Source organism: Meleagris gallopavo, chromosome 21 (assembly GCF_905368555.1).
Source record: "Meleagris gallopavo chromosome 21, MGAL_WU_HG_1.1, whole genome shotgun sequence".
In the NCBI taxonomy this organism is placed as follows: Eukaryota; Metazoa; Chordata; class Aves; order Galliformes; family Phasianidae; genus Meleagris; species Meleagris gallopavo.
In genome coordinates this window covers 8,135,196-8,154,027 of record NC_139424.1, presented here as the reverse complement: position 1 = coordinate 8,154,027, position 18,832 = coordinate 8,135,196, and the positions used below count along the sequence as shown (strand labels likewise).

The 18,832-nt window shown below is 44.9% G+C and overlaps 1 protein-coding gene across 7 annotated transcripts; it reads right to left on the bottom strand.

Annotated features, from left to right (window-relative positions):
• Positions 1-627: 627 nt before the first annotated feature.
• GGNBP2 (gametogenetin binding protein 2) lies at positions 628-17,455 on the bottom strand. 7 transcript variants are annotated; one of them, XM_085240883.1, is made up of 15 exons: positions 17,318-17,455; positions 16,533-16,650; positions 12,917-12,997; positions 10,664-10,917; positions 10,338-10,436; positions 8,143-8,271; positions 7,939-8,052; positions 5,789-5,998; positions 4,662-4,836; positions 3,904-4,098; positions 3,159-3,309; positions 2,863-2,988; positions 2,632-2,783; positions 2,011-2,259; positions 628-1,286 (listed from the first exon to the last, which is right to left on the bottom strand). In XM_085240883.1, the coding sequence occupies exons 2-15, from the start codon at positions 16,623-16,625 to the stop codon at positions 1,083-1,085; spliced, it is 2,232 nt and encodes a 743-aa protein (XP_085097009.1). In that variant the 5' UTR covers positions 16,626-16,650; positions 17,318-17,455; the 3' UTR covers positions 628-1,082. The 7 variants fall into 7 exon arrangements, with proteins under 7 accessions (XP_085097009.1, XP_085097008.1, XP_085097010.1 ...); XM_085240882.1 differs by lacking the exon at positions 17,318-17,455 and adding an exon at positions 17,144-17,277; XM_085240884.1 differs by lacking the exon at positions 17,318-17,455 and adding an exon at positions 17,144-17,277 and having other exon boundaries at positions 2,632-2,780.
• Between the last annotated feature and the right edge of the window lie 1,377 nt (positions 17,456-18,832).

Below are 18,832 nucleotides of genomic sequence, written 5' to 3'. Positions count from 1 at the left end.
AGCCACAAAACAGCCCCGTCACTGTGCGTTAACAGAGCACAATGAAAATGACTGAGGTTTGTTATTCTGAATACATTTGTGTCTCAATTTCTATATGCATCTGTAATTTTTAGAGTAGCACCACAAGAAATAACCCCCCCTCCCGAACACACCTCTCCCACATTCCCTACCTTTGGCACTTGTCAGATCATCCTCTTACACACGAGTCAGGCCACTAAATACTATAGCAAAAGAACAAGATAGGGTTGAAAAGTTTACAGCAAAGCACTCACGTTTGATCTTCAGAACGGAGCTCCTTATTTCATTAAGGAAACACCAAGGTGTGTGGAAACCTCTTTTTGTTTGAGAGCATCAGAGAGCTGAACGTTGGCTTTGTCAACAAGTGCTGCAGTGCCCCAGCTGGGAGGCAGCTCGATGAAAAGCCCTCAAAGCAGCACAGGGGCACAGGCTCAGAGCCACTCTGCTTCCACAAGCACCAATGAACCAGCTGTACTTCTCCTAGGGAAGCTTCTTCACCTCACTGTTACCTCCAAGTTCCACAAACCAAACTAAGAGCTTCTCATCCACCCTGAACAGCAGTAACTCAAATCTCTGCCAAAGCACTTAAAGCAGAAACGTGTACACCCATTTTTACTATGCATATTAATAAATATTCTTTATTTAAATTTTGCACATTGCGCTTTAACATATTACATCCAAAACATTTTGCAAATGGATGTCTACTTTGTAAAATCTTATATTCAGCTCATTGTCATTCTGTACAGAATTATAGGTACAACATTACTTTGCCACTAGTCTGCTTTTTGTAAGTCTCACAGGAAGAGAAACATTTAATGAAAAGAGATGGCTTAAATTATAAGAGAGGCTTGCACAGCTACTCAACTAAAGATACAAGCCTGAAGAAAGAACAAAAGTAATGAAATCACCTCCACCAGCCTCCCCCCAAAAAAACAAGAAAAAAAAAAAGAATCACATTAATTTAAGATAAAATTTTGCCATAATTCACTAAATTAAGTTTTTGAAAGAGAAGGCGCAGTAGTCATCTCAAGAATTTCAATGAAAGACAGAGCTATTTTATTGTTTTAGTTTGCTCCAGCCGTTGTCAACCAACCGTTACAAATGGGCCTCTTGTGATCATTTAAACGGCAGTATTTATTAAATTTCTCCTTCAGATGCTGTCGGTATTGTTCTCTATTGCTGTAAAAAGACTTGTTGTTTGCCATAAATGACTGTATTTCATCTTGTGAGATAAAGATTTCCTCGTCAGAAGTGCATTCGGATTCATCCTACAAACAAAAACAGGTGTTTAAAGTCTCCAGCAGGGCCCTCTCTATATAATATACCAGTCTGGCAACCATATGTGTTGTTTACAGTTCCTCTGAAGAAAGACATTGCCTCCACATCACAACACAGAAGCCTGAGCTGGCTAATCCCACCACCTGGCTCATGATGCTCCGCTCTTTTGGGTAAGAAGCGCCCTGTGCAGTCATGAGACCCACTAAAGAAAGCTTCAGTGTTCACACATTTCCAGTGAATTGCTATTATTTGAGTTTGTGGGTGGGTTTTTTTTTCTGTTCTTAATTACAGCAACAGGAAAGTACAGCATGAGAAAGGACTAGGAAAAGGAAGGGAGTCAGAAGGAAGCATGCCAAGGAGCCTGCGATGGGAAGCAGTGTTTGAAGCACAAAGGCATCAGTAATTCATGCTTCATTTTATGAAAGATCCAATCCTTAACAACAAACACTTATACTGCAAGTTCCTCCTCTTGCATTCCAGTGACAGGTAATTCCTCCTCCTCTGTAAAGCAGCTGAGTTACACACTTCACAGAGAAAAATGCAATAGCAAACCAAGTGAACACTGGGAGAGAGCAAGCAATGAATTTTAGCTTCATTTATCTTATCTGCTGTAACAGCTCCTCATTGGGATGTGAAGTTCCAAACCCCACCTCAATCACTACAATTGGAAGCAGTATGCAACAGCCTATAATTGCAGAGTAAGTGGTTACTTACGAGGAGCTCCACTAAGCTCTTGGCACCTTTTCCAGTATCAGGAACAAGTGACATTTCTGTAGGTTCTGCAAATTGTGACACATTTTTCATATGCTCAAACCAAGGCAACTGCTGCCCACTTTTTTCTGAGCTACAGCAGCTTTCAGCATGTGTGTCTTTGGTCTTGTCACGATGAAACTCTGTGTGCGTTGTATTTCCTGAGGTCTCTCTGATACCTGGATCTGCCATACAGCTTCCAAGTTTCTGAATCTGAAACCCAAAACAGCAGTGTTAAAATTGAACCACTGAGAGTTCAAATGGAAGAAAAGAGGAAAGAAAAACTTTCAAGAAAAGGACAAGGATATATACATATTTTTAAGTGTGCGTGCTTGGAGGAAAACAGCATGTTAATACACTGAGGGTGCACAAAAGCACACGTACTAAGGGACGTAAGAGAGAAGAGATTCCTACTACTACAATCAACTCAAGGATCTCCATTCCAAAAATCAAATGGAGAAATACCAGAAGACCAACACTACCTCACTGCCTGCATGAGTCACAACAGAAATTTCAGATGCTTCAGGAATTACTTTAAAATGTATGCATTTAAATAGCTATTCCAGAATACTTGTGGATCCTTACATGTTCATTCTCACACTTTAAAGTTTTACTTTTCTTTTTCTTCTTTTTGTTTTTTCCTTTTGTGTTGCTTTCTTCTGAATTAGCCCAGCACTCCACGCAGCTATCTCCATCCTCCTCTTTGTCATCGCAGCGATGGACACAGGAATCATCTCCTGCAGAAGACAGGATTCTCCTTAGATACAATGAAGTTTTGTGTGTGCTTAAACAACATTAAGTTCTTCCCAAACCTACCATTTTCATCGTGGTTGCAAATGCCTTCAGTGCAGGCCACGTCCGACCCCTCTCGAGATCCCGTCTCGCTGCCCTCCATGCTGGATGAATAGCCACAGTCACTACCATTACAATGTGGAGATAGACCTGAGTTGAAGCAGAAAGTTACAATCATCTGTGGTAGCTGATCCATATTCCTTATTCACACCTCTAATGACAGAGATATATTTAAAAATAGAGTTATTTTTAAAAGTAACTGAACACTGTTTACTCCACAAACGACTCCACAAATGGCAAACAACCACAGCTTGACATACCTTTCTTTATTTTAGGTGAACCTAACAGGGTACCACTACTAGGACAGGTGCAAGAAGTGCTTTCATTGGTAACAATGACTTCTACACAATTGTTAGCTTCTTCAGGGCTACCACAGGCTTTGCAGCTATTTTCCGTGAAGTCCAGGTTTTCCTGCAAATGAATAAAAAACAAAATCCACAAAACCAATATATGCAATTACTGCAAGTAGCTCAGTCAGTGTTTTTAGAAAAGATGCTCTCTCTTTAAGAAGTAGCAGCTGACACTGATAACAGCTGCAGCACTGCTAAATTCTTCAGGAACACAAGGAAAGAAAAAAAAAACACCCTTTAAAAGAATATGATGATCTATTGGGCCATCCGTGGGTCAAGAGATTTCCAGCAACAACTGCACTTCATCCTTCCTTTCCCAAAAATTTAATGGCAATTGTCTGCAAGCAGCATTTGAAATCTCTTATTTGAAGTGATAACTTTAAGAAATGATGGTTGAAAAATACTCCATCATAAGGTGACCTCCCAGTTTTAAAATTAAAACAGAAACAAAGCCCCAAAGTAACAGCTTTACAAAAAGACTGTGCTAATCTGAGAAGAGATAAATCCCAGCAGCCATCAAGAACTGCTTCCCAAGAACAGAATTCCTAAAAACCTCTCCAGAATTGCAGAACAGAAACTTCGGTTGATGAATGAAGCACCAAGGCAGAAATCAGTTATTTAACACCAGCAGAAAGCCACAGCTGTCGGTGTTTACCTTTGCTTGACTTATTTCCTTCTCTTCTGCTGCCTGCAGAGGGGTGGGGATCTCACACACGCATTTATTTTTCCGTCTGTTCTTTCGTTTTTGGCGCTTCTTCTCCTGCTTAAGTTCCCGCACTCTTTCTTCTTCTGAGAACTCTTCACACAGCTGTTCCAACCTGCTGATCCCCTGCACTCTTTCCACAGCCATCTGTATACGAGAGGTTAGATTTATAGAGGTCAACACATCTCAAGTTCTTACATGGTAGGCATGTACCTTCAATGATAAAGTCGAGGCGGCAATACTGACTACAGAAGAAAAGTGCTGGATTCAGGCACTAGATTCCAACCGACAGAGAAGGGGTATGGAAGGGAGGTGGGAGGAGCACTGCTTTTATTCTCATGGCTGATGGTCTCATTTTTCAGTGAGAAGCAGAGACTTGAACAGATTTTTTTTTCTATCTGTGTTTACATGGTAGAAACACTGATTATCTGACACAGCAGGACAGAAAACCACATTGCAACTACTGCTCCAGCACTCTTGCAGCTTTCTGCCTAGAGGAACCAGTGAAAAATCCAACTGATTTTTCAGGCAGCCTCATTTTTGAAGTGCGGACACCTCTCAGAACACAGCACGTAGCGGGGCGTCAAACACACCGCCCTGGAAGCTCCTTCCAGCCCAGCCTCAGAACAAAGCACAGAAATACGGTCAGTGAAAACGTACACAGTCACCATAGCAATGAAATACAAGTTAAATAAAGAATGGAGTTTTACCTCAAAGCTTTTGCGTAAAGCATCAACCCCCAGGTAGAAAAGCATCTGCCACGTTTGTTCCTCAGCTCGCAACTTCTGCCAGATTCGGTGTAATCTTTCATAAAGGTGAATACCCAGGCAGGTCAAAACTTCTTCCTGGGCTATGTCTATTGTCTTAGCATGCCTTTCTCTTCGTCTAGAGGAGAGTTCAACCAAAGCAGAGTATTGTTAAAGTACCTGGAAGTCTACCAAGAGATCAAAGCAACTCAAGGAGGTATTTTCTGTACGTACAACCGAAGCTGTGTTTGCATGAACAGCTCTTTTAATTGAGTTCTGCTGTGCTGCATGCAGATGCAAAATAGAAAGGACCAGCTCAATACTACATTCCTGACATGCTAATTGGAGCACAGTATGGTTAAGCTACACTCTGCCTTCCACCCTGTGACTTCCCTCAGTCTCTTTGCTCCTACTAGAAGGGATCAGTGGAATTTTAGCATCAAAGAGATATGGCCATTCTTTCATTTCCTAAAGTTTTTACTTAATGTATAGCAAACATTTTAAGCTCCTAAATTTGCATTCCAGATAACTGAAGTGTGTACATTATCTACCTTACAAAATAAAATATACTTCAGTATTACGAATAAAAGAAAAATTGTTACAGAAGTAATTGCCCTCCTAATCCAACAGTTATGATCTAGTTCTAAAGACAGCGAGCTGAGCTTTGCATTTTTAATTTTGCGTTTAAGTTGCAAGGTACAGGTTCAAATATTACTACAAAATACAAATGGCAACAAAAATAAATTCAACACGGAGCATTCAGTTTAACATTCAACCAAGGTTCTCTTTCTATTTCGCATGTTCTGAGCGCTTCAATGGAAAAGCAGGCAGCTCTAATGAGTGACCAAATGAAGTAGAAGGCGTTCAGCACTTGCTTTCAGTCTTGCCTTCAGAGTTAAACGCACTTAAAAACCAAAAGCACGTATCTTCACTACTTTGAAGCACTACCTTTAAAGTCTACCTCAACGCGAGGATCGACATTCAGGACTTTGCTGTGCAGCAAGGAGGCAAAAAATCACTTGTGCAAAATACATTCAGTAATAAAATAAAGAAGCAAAGCGCTAGATAGCCCACTCTAGCAAATTACATACTCATACCCTCCTGCGAACTCTGGTTCAGCTCGACCCAAGAGGTGTGCGATGAAATCTGTTTCACAGCATACATGTATATGGCGTTCATGTGGGCAGCAACGCAAACCCTCATACAGTGCAGCACAGTAGCCCTTCTCTTTGCTGCAGTCTAGCTCACCAATAAGAATATTGTATGCCCGAAGTACTTTGTTCTTGCAGTCAGTGCAAAACCTGCAGTGAAATACAAAAGGTAACGGAATTGAATTCTTATTCGAGCAGAAACTTGGAGCAGCTTCATCTAAGTTAAAGCATACTGAGCTCTTTAATAGTGCATGCTATATTTAAAATAGGTCATGCTGAGGTTTATCTTACTTGAAAACATGAAACAGTCACAGACTTTGGGTGTAAGCCACGTGAGTTTACCAAACATTATACTACCCATCATATGTTACAAGCTTGAGTATCAGCTTTCATGCTCCAAGACAGAAATCAATCTAACTGTTAATATGAAGAAATTCCTACATGAATATGCAGTTCCATACACAATCAAGGATCAGAAATCTGATAGTGAGCAAACCGAACAGTGAGTACAAGGTAGGAAAAGTAACACACTCCAAGTTACTTTACAGCAGTTATTTAACGTATAGAGTGAGTGACAACAAGTAAGAAGGAAAATCCTCTGTTGCCTGCTGTGTAAGAGTAGCTTCCACTACAAGCACCTTGAAATATATTTTGAACTACTGGATTACTGCACAGATAGCAAAACAAGGTTTGTTTGTAATACAGTGTACTCAATGTAAACATGGCAGCTCAGATAGCTGATATGAGAATAGTACAGTTATGAAGTCTGTTATAATTTAAACACAACAAAACTAATTTAAAAGTAATCTTCAAGAAGCTACAAAACGCCTGCTGTATTATTCTAAAAATGCAAGTCAGACAAGCTGCTCACATTTCAGCTTTCAGCTTGAAAAGTTTGCTCTTCATGCCATCTCTGGATAGTGTTTTTCCCTTCCCTAGTTTGTCCAGTCACTTGACAACACTAAGTCAAACATATTTGGGTGTTTGATAGAACTATAACTGGCTAGTTTCTGCGGCGAAAGGAAAGAAAACAGTCACATTATTGTAGGTTAGCATCAGGAACGCGGCCAACACCATGTTTAATGTCACAGGAGATTAAAGTTATTTTGTTTCCAAAGTGTTATTTCCACACCACCACCCCCACACCCATCTGTGCCCCCACAGCTTTTATCTGAACCTTGAAACCGCTGGAAATTAAGGCTTTAACCAGTGCTAGAGCTACCATCCAACACGTACATGCAACAATCAGTTTGAGCTTCACTCCTTCCCTTCAAGAAAGGCATAACAGCACTGGCACTACTCTGTTACAGACACCTGTTTGAGGAACAGGATTTATAAGCACCAGCCTGAAGTCTGCATCTATTAGCCTTGTTCCCATTACTTTGAAACTGTGTATAGCCCTCAAAGGTGGCATAACCCCAAAGGGCAGCTACAAGCTGTGGCAGAAAGGAAAATTTCTGGGATAGAAGCCATCAATTTCAACATTCTGCATTACTAAAAATGCACTGCTTTGGCACTACTATTATTTCCTGCTATTACGCAGAATTACTGTTACACTGTATTAGTTTAGAATGAAAGTAATCCAAGATTCCCTCAGAAACAGAGTTCTAAAGACATCCATTAAACTCCTTTAAGAACCACAAAAAAGGGGGTAGTTTTACCTGAAATTAGAATTCTCACCATTGCTCACTTTACATCCACTCTCAGAAAAGACAAAAAACAACCCAAAAAAAGCCACAAACCACCCAAAATCCTGATGCTCGTGTAGCAGTGCGTACTGAAGCTGCTGCTAGAATACTCATCATTGCTACACGATTTAAACTCGCAAATAAGATTCATGTGACACGTATTGAAATGAACAGACACAAAGAATATGCAATTTCAAAACAACACGCTGTAAACCATAGCTTAAAATGCAATCTGGTAAGGCTCTCTACCACCACAAAGCGGACATCTTCGTTTTAGAATGGCATCAGAATGCTCTCAGAAGAATTCTACACTTTTAGACATTGTGTAGACTATACATCTATTTTGATTAACAAGAAAATGCAGCATGTATGTCTCCAGGTGCCTTTGTTCTTGTAACATACCTGTGTTTTCGTAGATACGTTTCTAATGTTTCTAAGAGGCAGCTAGAATCAATTAAAACTACTTCATCCCTGCACTCCTGGGACATGAGCTCCCATACATCCATCCAACATCCCCTGCAAACAAACAACAAACACACCTGTAAGAAAGCATGTTATCCTGCTGGCAGTTTGGGAAAGAAGCAAATGAAAGCACTGGTAGTTTACCTGACTGCTCCCTGGAAGGGTCCATAGTGGAAAGTGATCCTACACTTGCTCTCCTCCTTCTTGCTGTCTTCACTATTTTTCTTATCTGCACTTAATTTCTCTGCACTGAGTGTACTACTGCTCCCTTCACTGTCATATAGTAAAAGAAATTGTAAGCCTGTACCATATCTATTACAAACTGGCTGTTTTGCCCAAATAAACACTATGAAAGCGTTGCAGAGTTCCTTCATTTGCACTGACACTTTCACAGGCTAAGCCTTAAATTACAGAGAAGAGTCAGATAATAGACAGAGTTTGCTACCCATGTTCATAAACCCAAATCCATGACGACTGTGTGTAGCTGAAAGCCAGTAGCAATTTTTCAGTACATTACCTTAAGTGTAATCATACCCAAGTTGTAATATTTCTGGTAGTTTACATTTCATACGTCAACTTACTTCATTAAATTCCCAAAATGTGTTAAAATACTTCCCTCACCACCACTGGATGTGCCTGAAGTACACACACAGAGCAAAGAACACGCTGGAAGGAGCAAGTCACCTCTCCTCACAGCTTTGGATACACTTGCAATTCTACCACAGTGGTCATTTCTGTTTAAACTCACGTACTGATACGACAGAGCAGGAAAACAGAGGAAGAAGCATTCCCATGCAATAATTAGTTGCTCCAGAGTATTTATTTACGCTGTAATCTCAGCAGCTTTCCTTGGAGCAGTATTGGTGCTGCACACCCTGAGCACGCCTGCAGTGTGACAACGGGACGGCGGTTGAGCACAAAGTGCACACTGTGCTCCTCCAGCAAACCACACTGACTGCCCACACACCACACTATCAGATAAAGCCAAAAGCTTTGCTCGCAGTGTCTTGAAGTATTCTTCTTTCACACGTTATCCTGCCAGTGTTCAGAATACAGAGGGGACTTCCTCCAGCACGAGCATTTTCCTCTGCATGGCCATTTGCAGAACTGCTTCGCCTTGCCAAAAGGCTCAGTGCAGCTTCTGCCACATACGTTCTTAAAAAGAAAATATTAATCTTACTAAAAACAAACTGGAAAAACACTTGGAATTTCTGTATTTCTTCCTTTTGATGCACCTCTATGATCTTTTGCTTACGTAACGTAAGCTTTAAAACAATTACATGCAAAGTCTGCAACCAAACCAGAACGGGGGCCAGCGATCAGCCAGCAGCACAAGCAGCAGCAGCAGAGGCCAGGCTGCAGGTGCCCACAGCCCACCAGAGTTAGCCATGCCCGGACACCGAACCCACACAGAATCCATGCCCTGCCATGGAAACCTGAGGGGCAAACTTCCACAGGTCAGGTGCTTTACTACAAGCAGAACACAGGTGAAGTTCTCCTGCACTGCAGCCAAGCACAGTACCCACATTTCTCGGTTATCACCTCAGCACCAGCACAAACAATGACCAAACAGACACCCCACACCACAGCTCTGTACGGTGCATCTTTCTGATCATTTCAGCTTCTACTACAGAGAAGCATACGTGCACCTTTGGCACTGATGTATTCAAAACGTGCTGTCATATTTTGAGAAAATGGTTTACAGACTTTTAGCTTTAATTTTGCCATCTAACCACAACAAAGCCTTTAATTAATGACCAAACAAGGCTTCCCCCCCAACCGACCTCAATGAAAATGACATTTATTCAGCACGTATCATTTCACCTCAGTTTGAGAAAACTGCTGCTCAATTGCTTTGGTGTAGAGAACAAAAAAGCAGTTTCTCTTTCCAGAGCACTGTTTCTATCACAACGCAGAAGCCATCCATGCCCTGGGCACACCGAATTCCATTTTATGATCCAAATGAGATACACAAAGCACAGAGAAGTACTGGTTTGTAATGGTCAAGTTAGCTTTCAGCAGCTAGCTTTGAAATTAACCAAGTATTTTTACAGAGGAAGGGAACTACAACAGCAGCCTGCCACCACATTAACAAGACCCAAAATGTGAAGCATGTGAAGCACTTTCCTATGAAAATCAACTCTAACATACGCTACCCCAAATTCCTGAAAGCCTCTGATTCTCTTCCAGGCAGTTTTCTGAGACAACTATAATCCAAATAGCTTGGAAATTACTACTCTGGCAAATAGATAACAGCATAAAAAAATGATCTGAATGTACCTGCAGTTTTGTTCCTCAAGTACTTTAGGATTAATTGTATATGTTAAACCCCAACTTACCCCAGTGGTTTTGGTTTGTGTGTGTCCAGAGAGTGTAACTGACATCTCTTGTTCTTCTTACTTTTGGGAATTGCATCAATCATGTCATTCAGTTTGGACCTACAGAAAAAGAGTAACTTAGTGGACTGAAAATCTGGTTATCCAGATAAACTTTCAAGGGATTGATTCAGCTCGATTAAGTATGCTCATGAACATTAAATCTAAAGCTTTCTTCCTAGCTGCTACTTTTTCTTACGACAAACACTCCTGCAGTACACAGGGAAAATACAGTGTGGATTTTCCAGGCAAATTCCAGTAGTTCTAATATAACCGTGGGACTAACTTACCCATGCACATAAAACAGTGTATAAAGCTTCTTTGCATCAGTCATACAGCTTCGAGTTACAGAAAGAACCCCCTTCGGCCCAACTGCAAGAGGCTCCAGGGCTGGATTTCCAGACTCAACCAGCTGAGAAAACAGACGCTCCACGCTGCGACGACACCCCACACATGGGACCAGCTGAGAAAGAGCACTCAGAACTTCACGTGATGTCACCATCATGGCAATATTGAGATCCTGCTGTTTAAGCATGCTATGTCTCTAAAGGAGAAGAAGAAAGGAAATAATTAGAAATAAAGAAATAAAAACACACTTTAAAACATTCTACTTTCTTTGCTTTTGACAACATTTCCTTACCAAAATACACGTGAGCTGGAAACCACATGCAGTGCTTAAGAGTTTCAGGTCACCATCTTCCTCCTAATCACCTACAGTACTCAATGAACTACAGCCCACTACTGTCAAAGGAGCAATCCTGCTTCAAGTCTTACAGTCTGCCCTCAGAAAGGAAATAACTTTTTCTCCTCTTGCTCTCTCCTGCCACTCAAATCAGCGAACAACGCAGCCAAGCAGACAGCACACCTCCCTGTGCCCATCACTGAGAAGTCCTTCTTTCTGCAGCTCAGCACAGATGTTTTACTGAAGGGCCTCATATGCAAACTCCACACATTTTCATCTTCTACTCACACTCGTTTCATCCTTGGCACACAGAAAGGAAACTCCTGGATGCTCACTGCTATGTATGGAAATCTCACTTATAACCACCTTCGTTTCTTCACGCCAAAACAATTCTGCAGCACTGCTCCTGACAGGCAAAATGCTGTTTCCCATTACAAATCTAACACCCGTAATTCAGGAAAGCATACATTACTATTCAGGGTGAAACATTTTACTTCAGTAGTGAACATCCAACGTGTGCTAATAATAGAACTTCACAGAGAACACCTTCTAGTATTTCTTATGTCAATAAAGAGCTCGAGGTGCTTCTCCTCATTCCCCTGTCAAACATACCCATGCACAGACCCATATGAGCACATACCCTCCTGCTTCTCCTAACTGCCTCGTTACTGGCTCGGACTCCAACTCTGAACTTCCACTAGCACAGCTAAACAGAACAGATGGTTCCTTCCTCACATACCAGCCAACAAATCCACACTTCAAGTATCACTGCTACAGGCACTTCCCAACATTATCTAGAGGAGCAGAGCGCTGTCACTCTATTAATTGTCTCATCTTCCCCTGCTTACACAGACAGGCTTACAAAGCTGTACTTCGTGTCTATACAGTGAATGCCTTGCCACACTGCTGTCATATCACACCCAGTTAGAGGCTGCTAATGTAGAACTCAGCTGTCAAGAAAGAAGACCACAAAATACAGCAAAATAATCAGTCACATGGAATGTATAAACACACCAACTGAAGTGCAAGACTATTTCTGGTTCACTTCAAGTAATTTATTATAACAAGTGAAGCTATAATCAGAAAACACTACATGTTTGTGCTCTGAAAGGAAGGCACATTAAACAATCTGACAAGCGATAGCACTCTGCAATAATCCTCTTTCCTGTAATTAATAGTACTAATCACAGCAACAACAAAAATGAGCTATTTTCACAACACAGCTATGCTTCATATGCAGCATATGTCCCAACTTCTGCTGCCAAACCCCAGTGCAGGAGTACAAGATGCCCAGAACCAAACAGCCCTGCTCCTTCTGACATCAGGCTTTGGCTGCTTGTGGTCTTTTCCTTTCCCTTCTTTTGGCTGCAGGTGTCACAGGGCTACTTGCACTGCTGGTGCATAACTGTCAGGGGCACAGCAAAAACGTCTGTCTCTGTTCAGCTACACCTAATCCATAAACTACCACATTTATGCTGTCTTGGTAGGGTACTAACTGTAAGATCTTAAGCAATACACACTCCTACTTGTCTAAGCAGTACAAGAGCATATAGAAAGAAGTCTGAACGTATCAGAAAGCATAGTTTTTGTTAAGAATTAACCAGCAATGACCAGTTTTTAATTTTAATTGGATACGCAGCAACATCTCCTGGGAAGACAACAGTGTAAGAGCTGTGAAGTACCGAGAGTGCATGCACCCAGTGCCCTTTGGTACCAACACAACTGCTTATACATACTGATGTGTCATTCATGAACTCATTCCAGGAACAACAACCTCCCCCTAGAGACACAAGGGCAGGAATCTACAGAAACCAGAGCCTAATAACATGTGGCTTTCTTTAAAAAACAGTGAGATATTCACCTGAATGAACTGCTTTAGTTGTGCACCGTTATTCTGATGCCCATCTAGGTTCAGCACGTTGTCGGGAAATTCCATCACCATCTGAGTGAAATAGGAGAAAAAAGGCTTTAGAAGTTGAACGTGCAGCATTTGTTTGTTTTACTTCCCGAGGAAAACAGGATATTAAGACAGACAATGCTAAACCCTCAGTCTTTTAGCATAACTGCACCGCAAGCTTGGAAAAGTGTTAGAACAGTTTAAAACAATGAATATTTCACCAAATTAACAACTGTCACTAATATGATGTCCTAGAGGAGGGTTACAAACAGCAAATATTCCAAGAGCTGGTACAGGAGAGCAGCAGTTGCTAGATGGAAAACCACTATTTGTTACATTACATACAGGAAAAAAAAGAACTGCATGTCAACACAAACTAATCCAACAGCAAAACAATTTATAAAGGCATGAAAAGAAGAGCACAACAGTTTAATGACTTTGGGTTGTCTCCTTCAAAGGTGAATTTAAAATGGCGTTCATTCAACAAGGCACTCCAAGGTATCCTTTGTTTTGTGTCTGCAGCTGCAGCTCTCAAGGGGCTCCAAGAAAAACATCAAGCCTACAGAACACTGGGGTTACCAGCAAGTAATTAATAACCCTTTTCCAATTACTAAGCAAAGAGGGCAATGTCTTGAGAATTAAAAAAAAAAGTAAATAACTCTTAGACAAAACTCCACCATAACCATGGGAAAAAATGAAGCCAAACAGAAGCAAAAGCAAAGACTGGCTTCATTCATCTTCTCTGCCCAAACTGAGAAATACAGTTTTATCAACAAGAACACTGAAAGTCCACTTTATAATCTGAAAGACAAAACAAGAGCTTGATTAACAACTCAAACACCACCCAGCACCGAGATGAAACAGCCCGGTTCGTTCTCTTTCCACAGGCCAGCACTGGCTTCCTTCAGGCAGCTGCTAAGGACAGGGCTCCCTGTTGGCATCACCACTGCTGCCACCACCCCCACAGAACTGCACGCTTACTTCTACAGCACTCAGCACTGCTCCAAAATAAACATCTATTCTCTAAGGCCAGAGAGCATGGCGCTTCTCTGCTCTGCCACATGCTGGAGGAGGACAGCGTTGGTGCACAAGTGTGCCACACTCACTGTGAATTCTGACCCCTGGGGCATTTCTCTCCCCTCTTCCCTTCTCTTGTCCCTGCCCCATACACTGTGCAGCAGCACCAGCCTTTGCTGCTTGGCGACAGGTTTCCTGGATGGTTCATTTCATGTCCCCATCAGGAACAGCACTACCTGCTAACACAGAGAGAAGAGACATCTGCACATTTCTCTCCTCTTTCATTTATCGTCCGCTATCAGACGACACCCATGGGCGTTTGGCACAAACACACTTACATTATCAAAGACTGAATTAATTCATGCATCTGTTAGATGAGATTTTATTAACCGGTTACACACAAACCACACGGCCACATCAAGGGGCATGCCTTCTAGAGACCCTAAAAGCTGCTTAAGAAATGAAAAGAGCTAGGTATTTAAAGCTCCTTTAATTTCAAGTTGAAGCATAAGAGACAGAAGGTGAGAGTGAGCAGAGGAGCAGTGCTGCACTGCACCCAGGGAGGTGTCTACACTGCATGGGAGCAGCACTACAAGCTGAAGAGCATTCTATGCCTTCATTCAATATTTCGTGATTACTGACCCACTCTTTCCAGACTTAAGGCACAGACTCAGTGGTCCCATTGCTTTTCATTTTTTGAGTTTCAAACAGGCCAACACAAGCCAGTTAATTCTGATAAACACTCATTTTTTAAGATAATGTTAAAGATAAAATTACTTTTCAAAGACAACAGCACCCACCTCAAGCACAACTATCTCCCTATCTACCTCCTGCTACAGCTCCCCTTAGGAATTAAAATAAAAATCACAGAAGGCTCCAAGACAAGGAAGCAATAGCTTCACTCCTCTGTTTCTGCAGATTTATTCACCCCCAGACCCAGAAATCTGAATGTTTTGTAACAACAGCAACAGAACAGGGAAAACAAAGAAAAGCAGATGCAAGATAGTATTTGTTTGTGGTGAGGATGACTTGCACTTACATAAATGCCCCTCATTCAGATGGCCACAAAACTGATTTACAGCTACAGGGACCTTCTCAATCACAACACAGCATGCCTCTGCTGTAGAAAAAAAATTATAGCGACAACACAGCACAAATGTGCAAAATTTGTGGCAGGGAAATAAATTCTGGAACTAAATCAGAAACGCAATTTCAGGTCAGCCTAAGTCAATTCATCCATCTCACGCTTGGGTTGGCCGAGTTTTCACATTCTCTCTCTCAACCTATTAAGTACAGCAAATGGTAACAACAGCATGGTGAGTCTGCTTAGCACAGTCTAGCTGGTCATTCGTACATGGGAATCTAAGAAAAAAAAAATCTAAGATCTTCAAATGATATGAGGAAAAAAGGATCAAACAGACAAGGTATCTCAAGATCTCACAGATGATGTACAGCAAGCTCAAAACTTAAGGTATTCTTACACAGCGCTGTCAATAAATCCTTGCAAGGGAGGGAAATACTGCTTTGAAAAACTTGAGTGGAAAACTACATAGTGTACAGCACAGTTAACCAGCACTGACAAACTACATGGGGCCAAAAACCAGTGCCAATTAATAATATGCGCCATTTACAGTGATCAAAACTGAAATACAGCAAAGAGCCCCCCACCAAATAATGCAAAACCAGATGAGATTGACACAAAGTCTTCAGCAGTGTCACTAGAGGCTTACAGACTGAAGGTGCTCAATTGTTTTGAGCTGGAAGATGGAAGAATTTAAATTATGAAGTTGGAAACATTTAAGAGAAAAGAAAAAGGCGAATCAGGTCAGGGTTTGATAGCACATACACTATACATCATATAAGTAACATCAGTGACTGTCACATGACACAAAGCTGACACCAGAACTCACACACGAGTGGGATACCTGGTTACAGTGTGTTTTGTTCTCAACCTGACCTTCCCCTACTGTAAGGGCTGAGAGCAATGCTGGCCGGCAGTCAGAGCTGCTGCACACACTCCTGCCATGTGGGTGCTGCTTCTGAGCAGGGAGGCAGAGCAGGGAGGCAGAGCAGGGAGGCAGAGCAGGCTCTGGGCTGCACCTTCCAGCAGCAGCAAACCCCACGTTTCAGGGACCCACATAATACAGTGAATGGAAGCTCGCAGCTCTGTCGCTGTAGATGCAGCAGCACATTGCTGCGTGCTCAATAACCCTTACCTTAAGGTAAAGCTGTGGAAAACACCTTCAGCCCTTCCTTGCCTATTTTAAAGCACGGCAACCACTCCAACACAGACGTGGGTTTAACGTTCGTACGAATCAGCCATTCTACGAGTCCTTTTTCCTTATGAACCGAGAACCGGCTGCACTCCACGTTTCGGCCCGGGTCTGGAGCCACCCCTGGCCCCGGGCAGCGACTCACTCGCAGTCCCGGCCGGTCACACGGCGCCGCTCGGCCCGGAGCCGCGCTCGGTAACCCCGGGCAGCGCGGAGCCGATCGCCGCGGGAGGAGCCCGAGAAAGGCCTCGCAACGCACCGCCGCCGAGCGGAGCGGGGCCGGCACTCACCGTCAAGGTGTCATCGATGTAGAGCGGGATCTGCCTCTTCTCGAAGGGGAACTCCTCCTCCCCGTCCCTGCACACCGCCACCAGCCGCGCCATCTCCGCCGCGTCCCCGCGCTGCAGCCTGCGAGCAGGGAGCGCCCAGAGGTAAAGGCCCGCCGCGCTCCGCCGGCACACTTTCACCACCAGCAGGGAGCGAGCCTGCGCTCCGCATCGCCTGATTCACCACGCGCCGCGCCGGGCCCGCCGCTCCCGCACGGCGCCGGAGGAGCTCGGAAGGCCGCGGACCGAAGCCGGGGAGCGAGGGGCGACGGGAGGGCAGGGCGGGCGGCGGCGCGGAGCGGACGGAAGCGCCGGGCCGAACCCCCGCCCGCCCGCGACCCCCGGCGGCTTCGTCCGCCCCCGACACCAACCGCGGCCCGGGCTGAGGAACGGGAGAGCCTCGGGGCCCGCGGCCGGGAGGGCCCACCCGCGGTCCGGCTCCTCCCGGCCCCGCCCGGCCCGCGGCCCGCGGGCGACGGCGCGGAGGAAGCGCGGAGCCGCCCGCCCTCCGTCCGTCCCTCCCTCTCCCCGCGGCCCGCGCCGCTCCGCTTCCCCCCCCCGGCCCCGGCCTTTACCGGCGCTCCGCGAGTCCGCGGCCCGGGCGCTGTGACAGGCGGGCGGACACCTCGGGCTCCGCCACAGAGCCGCCTCCTTCCTCTCCCCCTCCCCGGACCCTCCCCGCCGCCGCCGCCGCCGGCCCCGCCCCGCCGTCCTCTCGCGAGATCTCGCCGCTCCCCGCCCCGCCTCACCCTCGGGCAGCGCCCGGTCCGGCCGAGGCCGCGGGAGGCGCCGCTCCGTCCGTTATCCCGGGGGGCTCCGCGGCGACGCCGCGTTACGAACGGCCCCGAACGGCCGCGCTCCTCCCTCCGCCGCCGGAAACGCATCGCGGGGGGCGGAGGGGCGGATCGCCGGGCGCTGCGCGTGGCGAAACCGACGGGAAACGAAAGGCCGCGGCTGCTGAACGGCGGCTGGGATCGCCTTTGCCGATCCGCGTCGTTCCGCGGCTCCGCACGCTGAAGCCCTCGCAGCGGAGCGGCGGGGCGGTTGGCGGCGGGCGCTTTTCCCCTCGGTTCCGCATCGTGCGACAAACGGGCTGCGGTGCGGGCACGGCAGCGGCGCTGCCCAAACAGCTCCCAGCAGCTGCACGTGTGCGCGTCAATAAACCAGCTATGGAAACATCGCCGCTGCATTTCACGTAGCTTTTATCCCTGGAGAAGGATCTGCAGGAAACGCAGCTGTCGGTCCCCGCAAAGTAAAGGCAAGCAGCCCTTTGTGCCCTCGCTTCGTGCCCTCGGAACAGACCCCGTGCTGCAGGACGTGGTGCTGAGGGTATGGCCCGAACCTGCACTGTGCTTCGGGTGAGGCTTCATTCGACTTCAAAGGACACGCTGGAACGGAAGGCACGCTGCGGTTTGCATCAAAACCCAATGCGTTTAAAAATAATGAAATTTGGAAAGAAGGACCTGATGACTCATGAGGAGCAACCCTAAGGATGAATGTGAGCATCTCCGCTCACCTACGTTTCTTCTGTCCCACAGCCCTACAAACAGGTCGTTCCACAAAGTTACAGCGTCAAAAATGATACAATTTCTCTTTTCCTGGTCCTCTGCTTTACAATTCTTACTGAAGTCAGTGGCGTGCTACAGTTCATAATGTAACTTTTACATTACCTAACAGATAAAGACTCATTTTTTCATATCTATGTGTAGATCTGTGTAAGCCTACGCATCTTAACACACCCAAACGTGAGATGAATTGTGGCAGTGTCCACGGGGCTGCAGGGATGGACCAGGGCTGGGTGTCTCCAGTGCTTTTCTCTCCTCCTGCATCTTTTCAAGCCCCCTGCATGCAGCTCCCCATTTCCTTGCATGGATTCTGTGATCTGAGCGCTTGCCTGCATCTCTTGGTTCCTGCAGGAGCACGGTTAATTACCTGTATCCATTTATAGTCAAAACATTCAGTATTAATAACCGCTGGTTGCTTCAGGGAAGAACTTGCCATGGTTGTTATTGACAATAAGTAATGGGAATTAATTGTTGCTCATTAATTCAGCGGTGAACAGCTTGCTTCACACGGCTTCAGAAGAGTGGTGCTGTGCCCTGCTCTCCCTCACATGATGCCCTCAGCTCTGTCCTTACAGCCACAGCTCCGTGGTGCAGCTGCTGCCCACCGGCCCCTGCAGGCTCTGCAGCCCTCCCACAGAATTCCTGCTCCATGAAATTGCAGTTCACGTCCAGACAGCGCGCTGCTTGTCCAGACAGAAC

Bases quoted from the DNA above. Each gene is read 5' to 3' on its own strand.
- GGNBP2 (XM_085240883.1), bottom strand. From the start codon at position 16,625: ATGGCGCGGCTGGTGGCGGTGTGCAGGGACGGGGAGGAGGAGTTCCCC. The intron at 10,437-10,663 runs GTAAGTTAGTCC...CTTTTTCTGTAG, and splicing joins ACACTGTTTTATGTGCATGG to GTCCAAACTGAATGACATGA. The intron at 8,053-8,142 runs GTAAACTACCAG...GTTTGTTTGCAG, and splicing joins CCCTTCCAGGGAGCAGTCAG to GGGATGTTGGATGGATGTAT.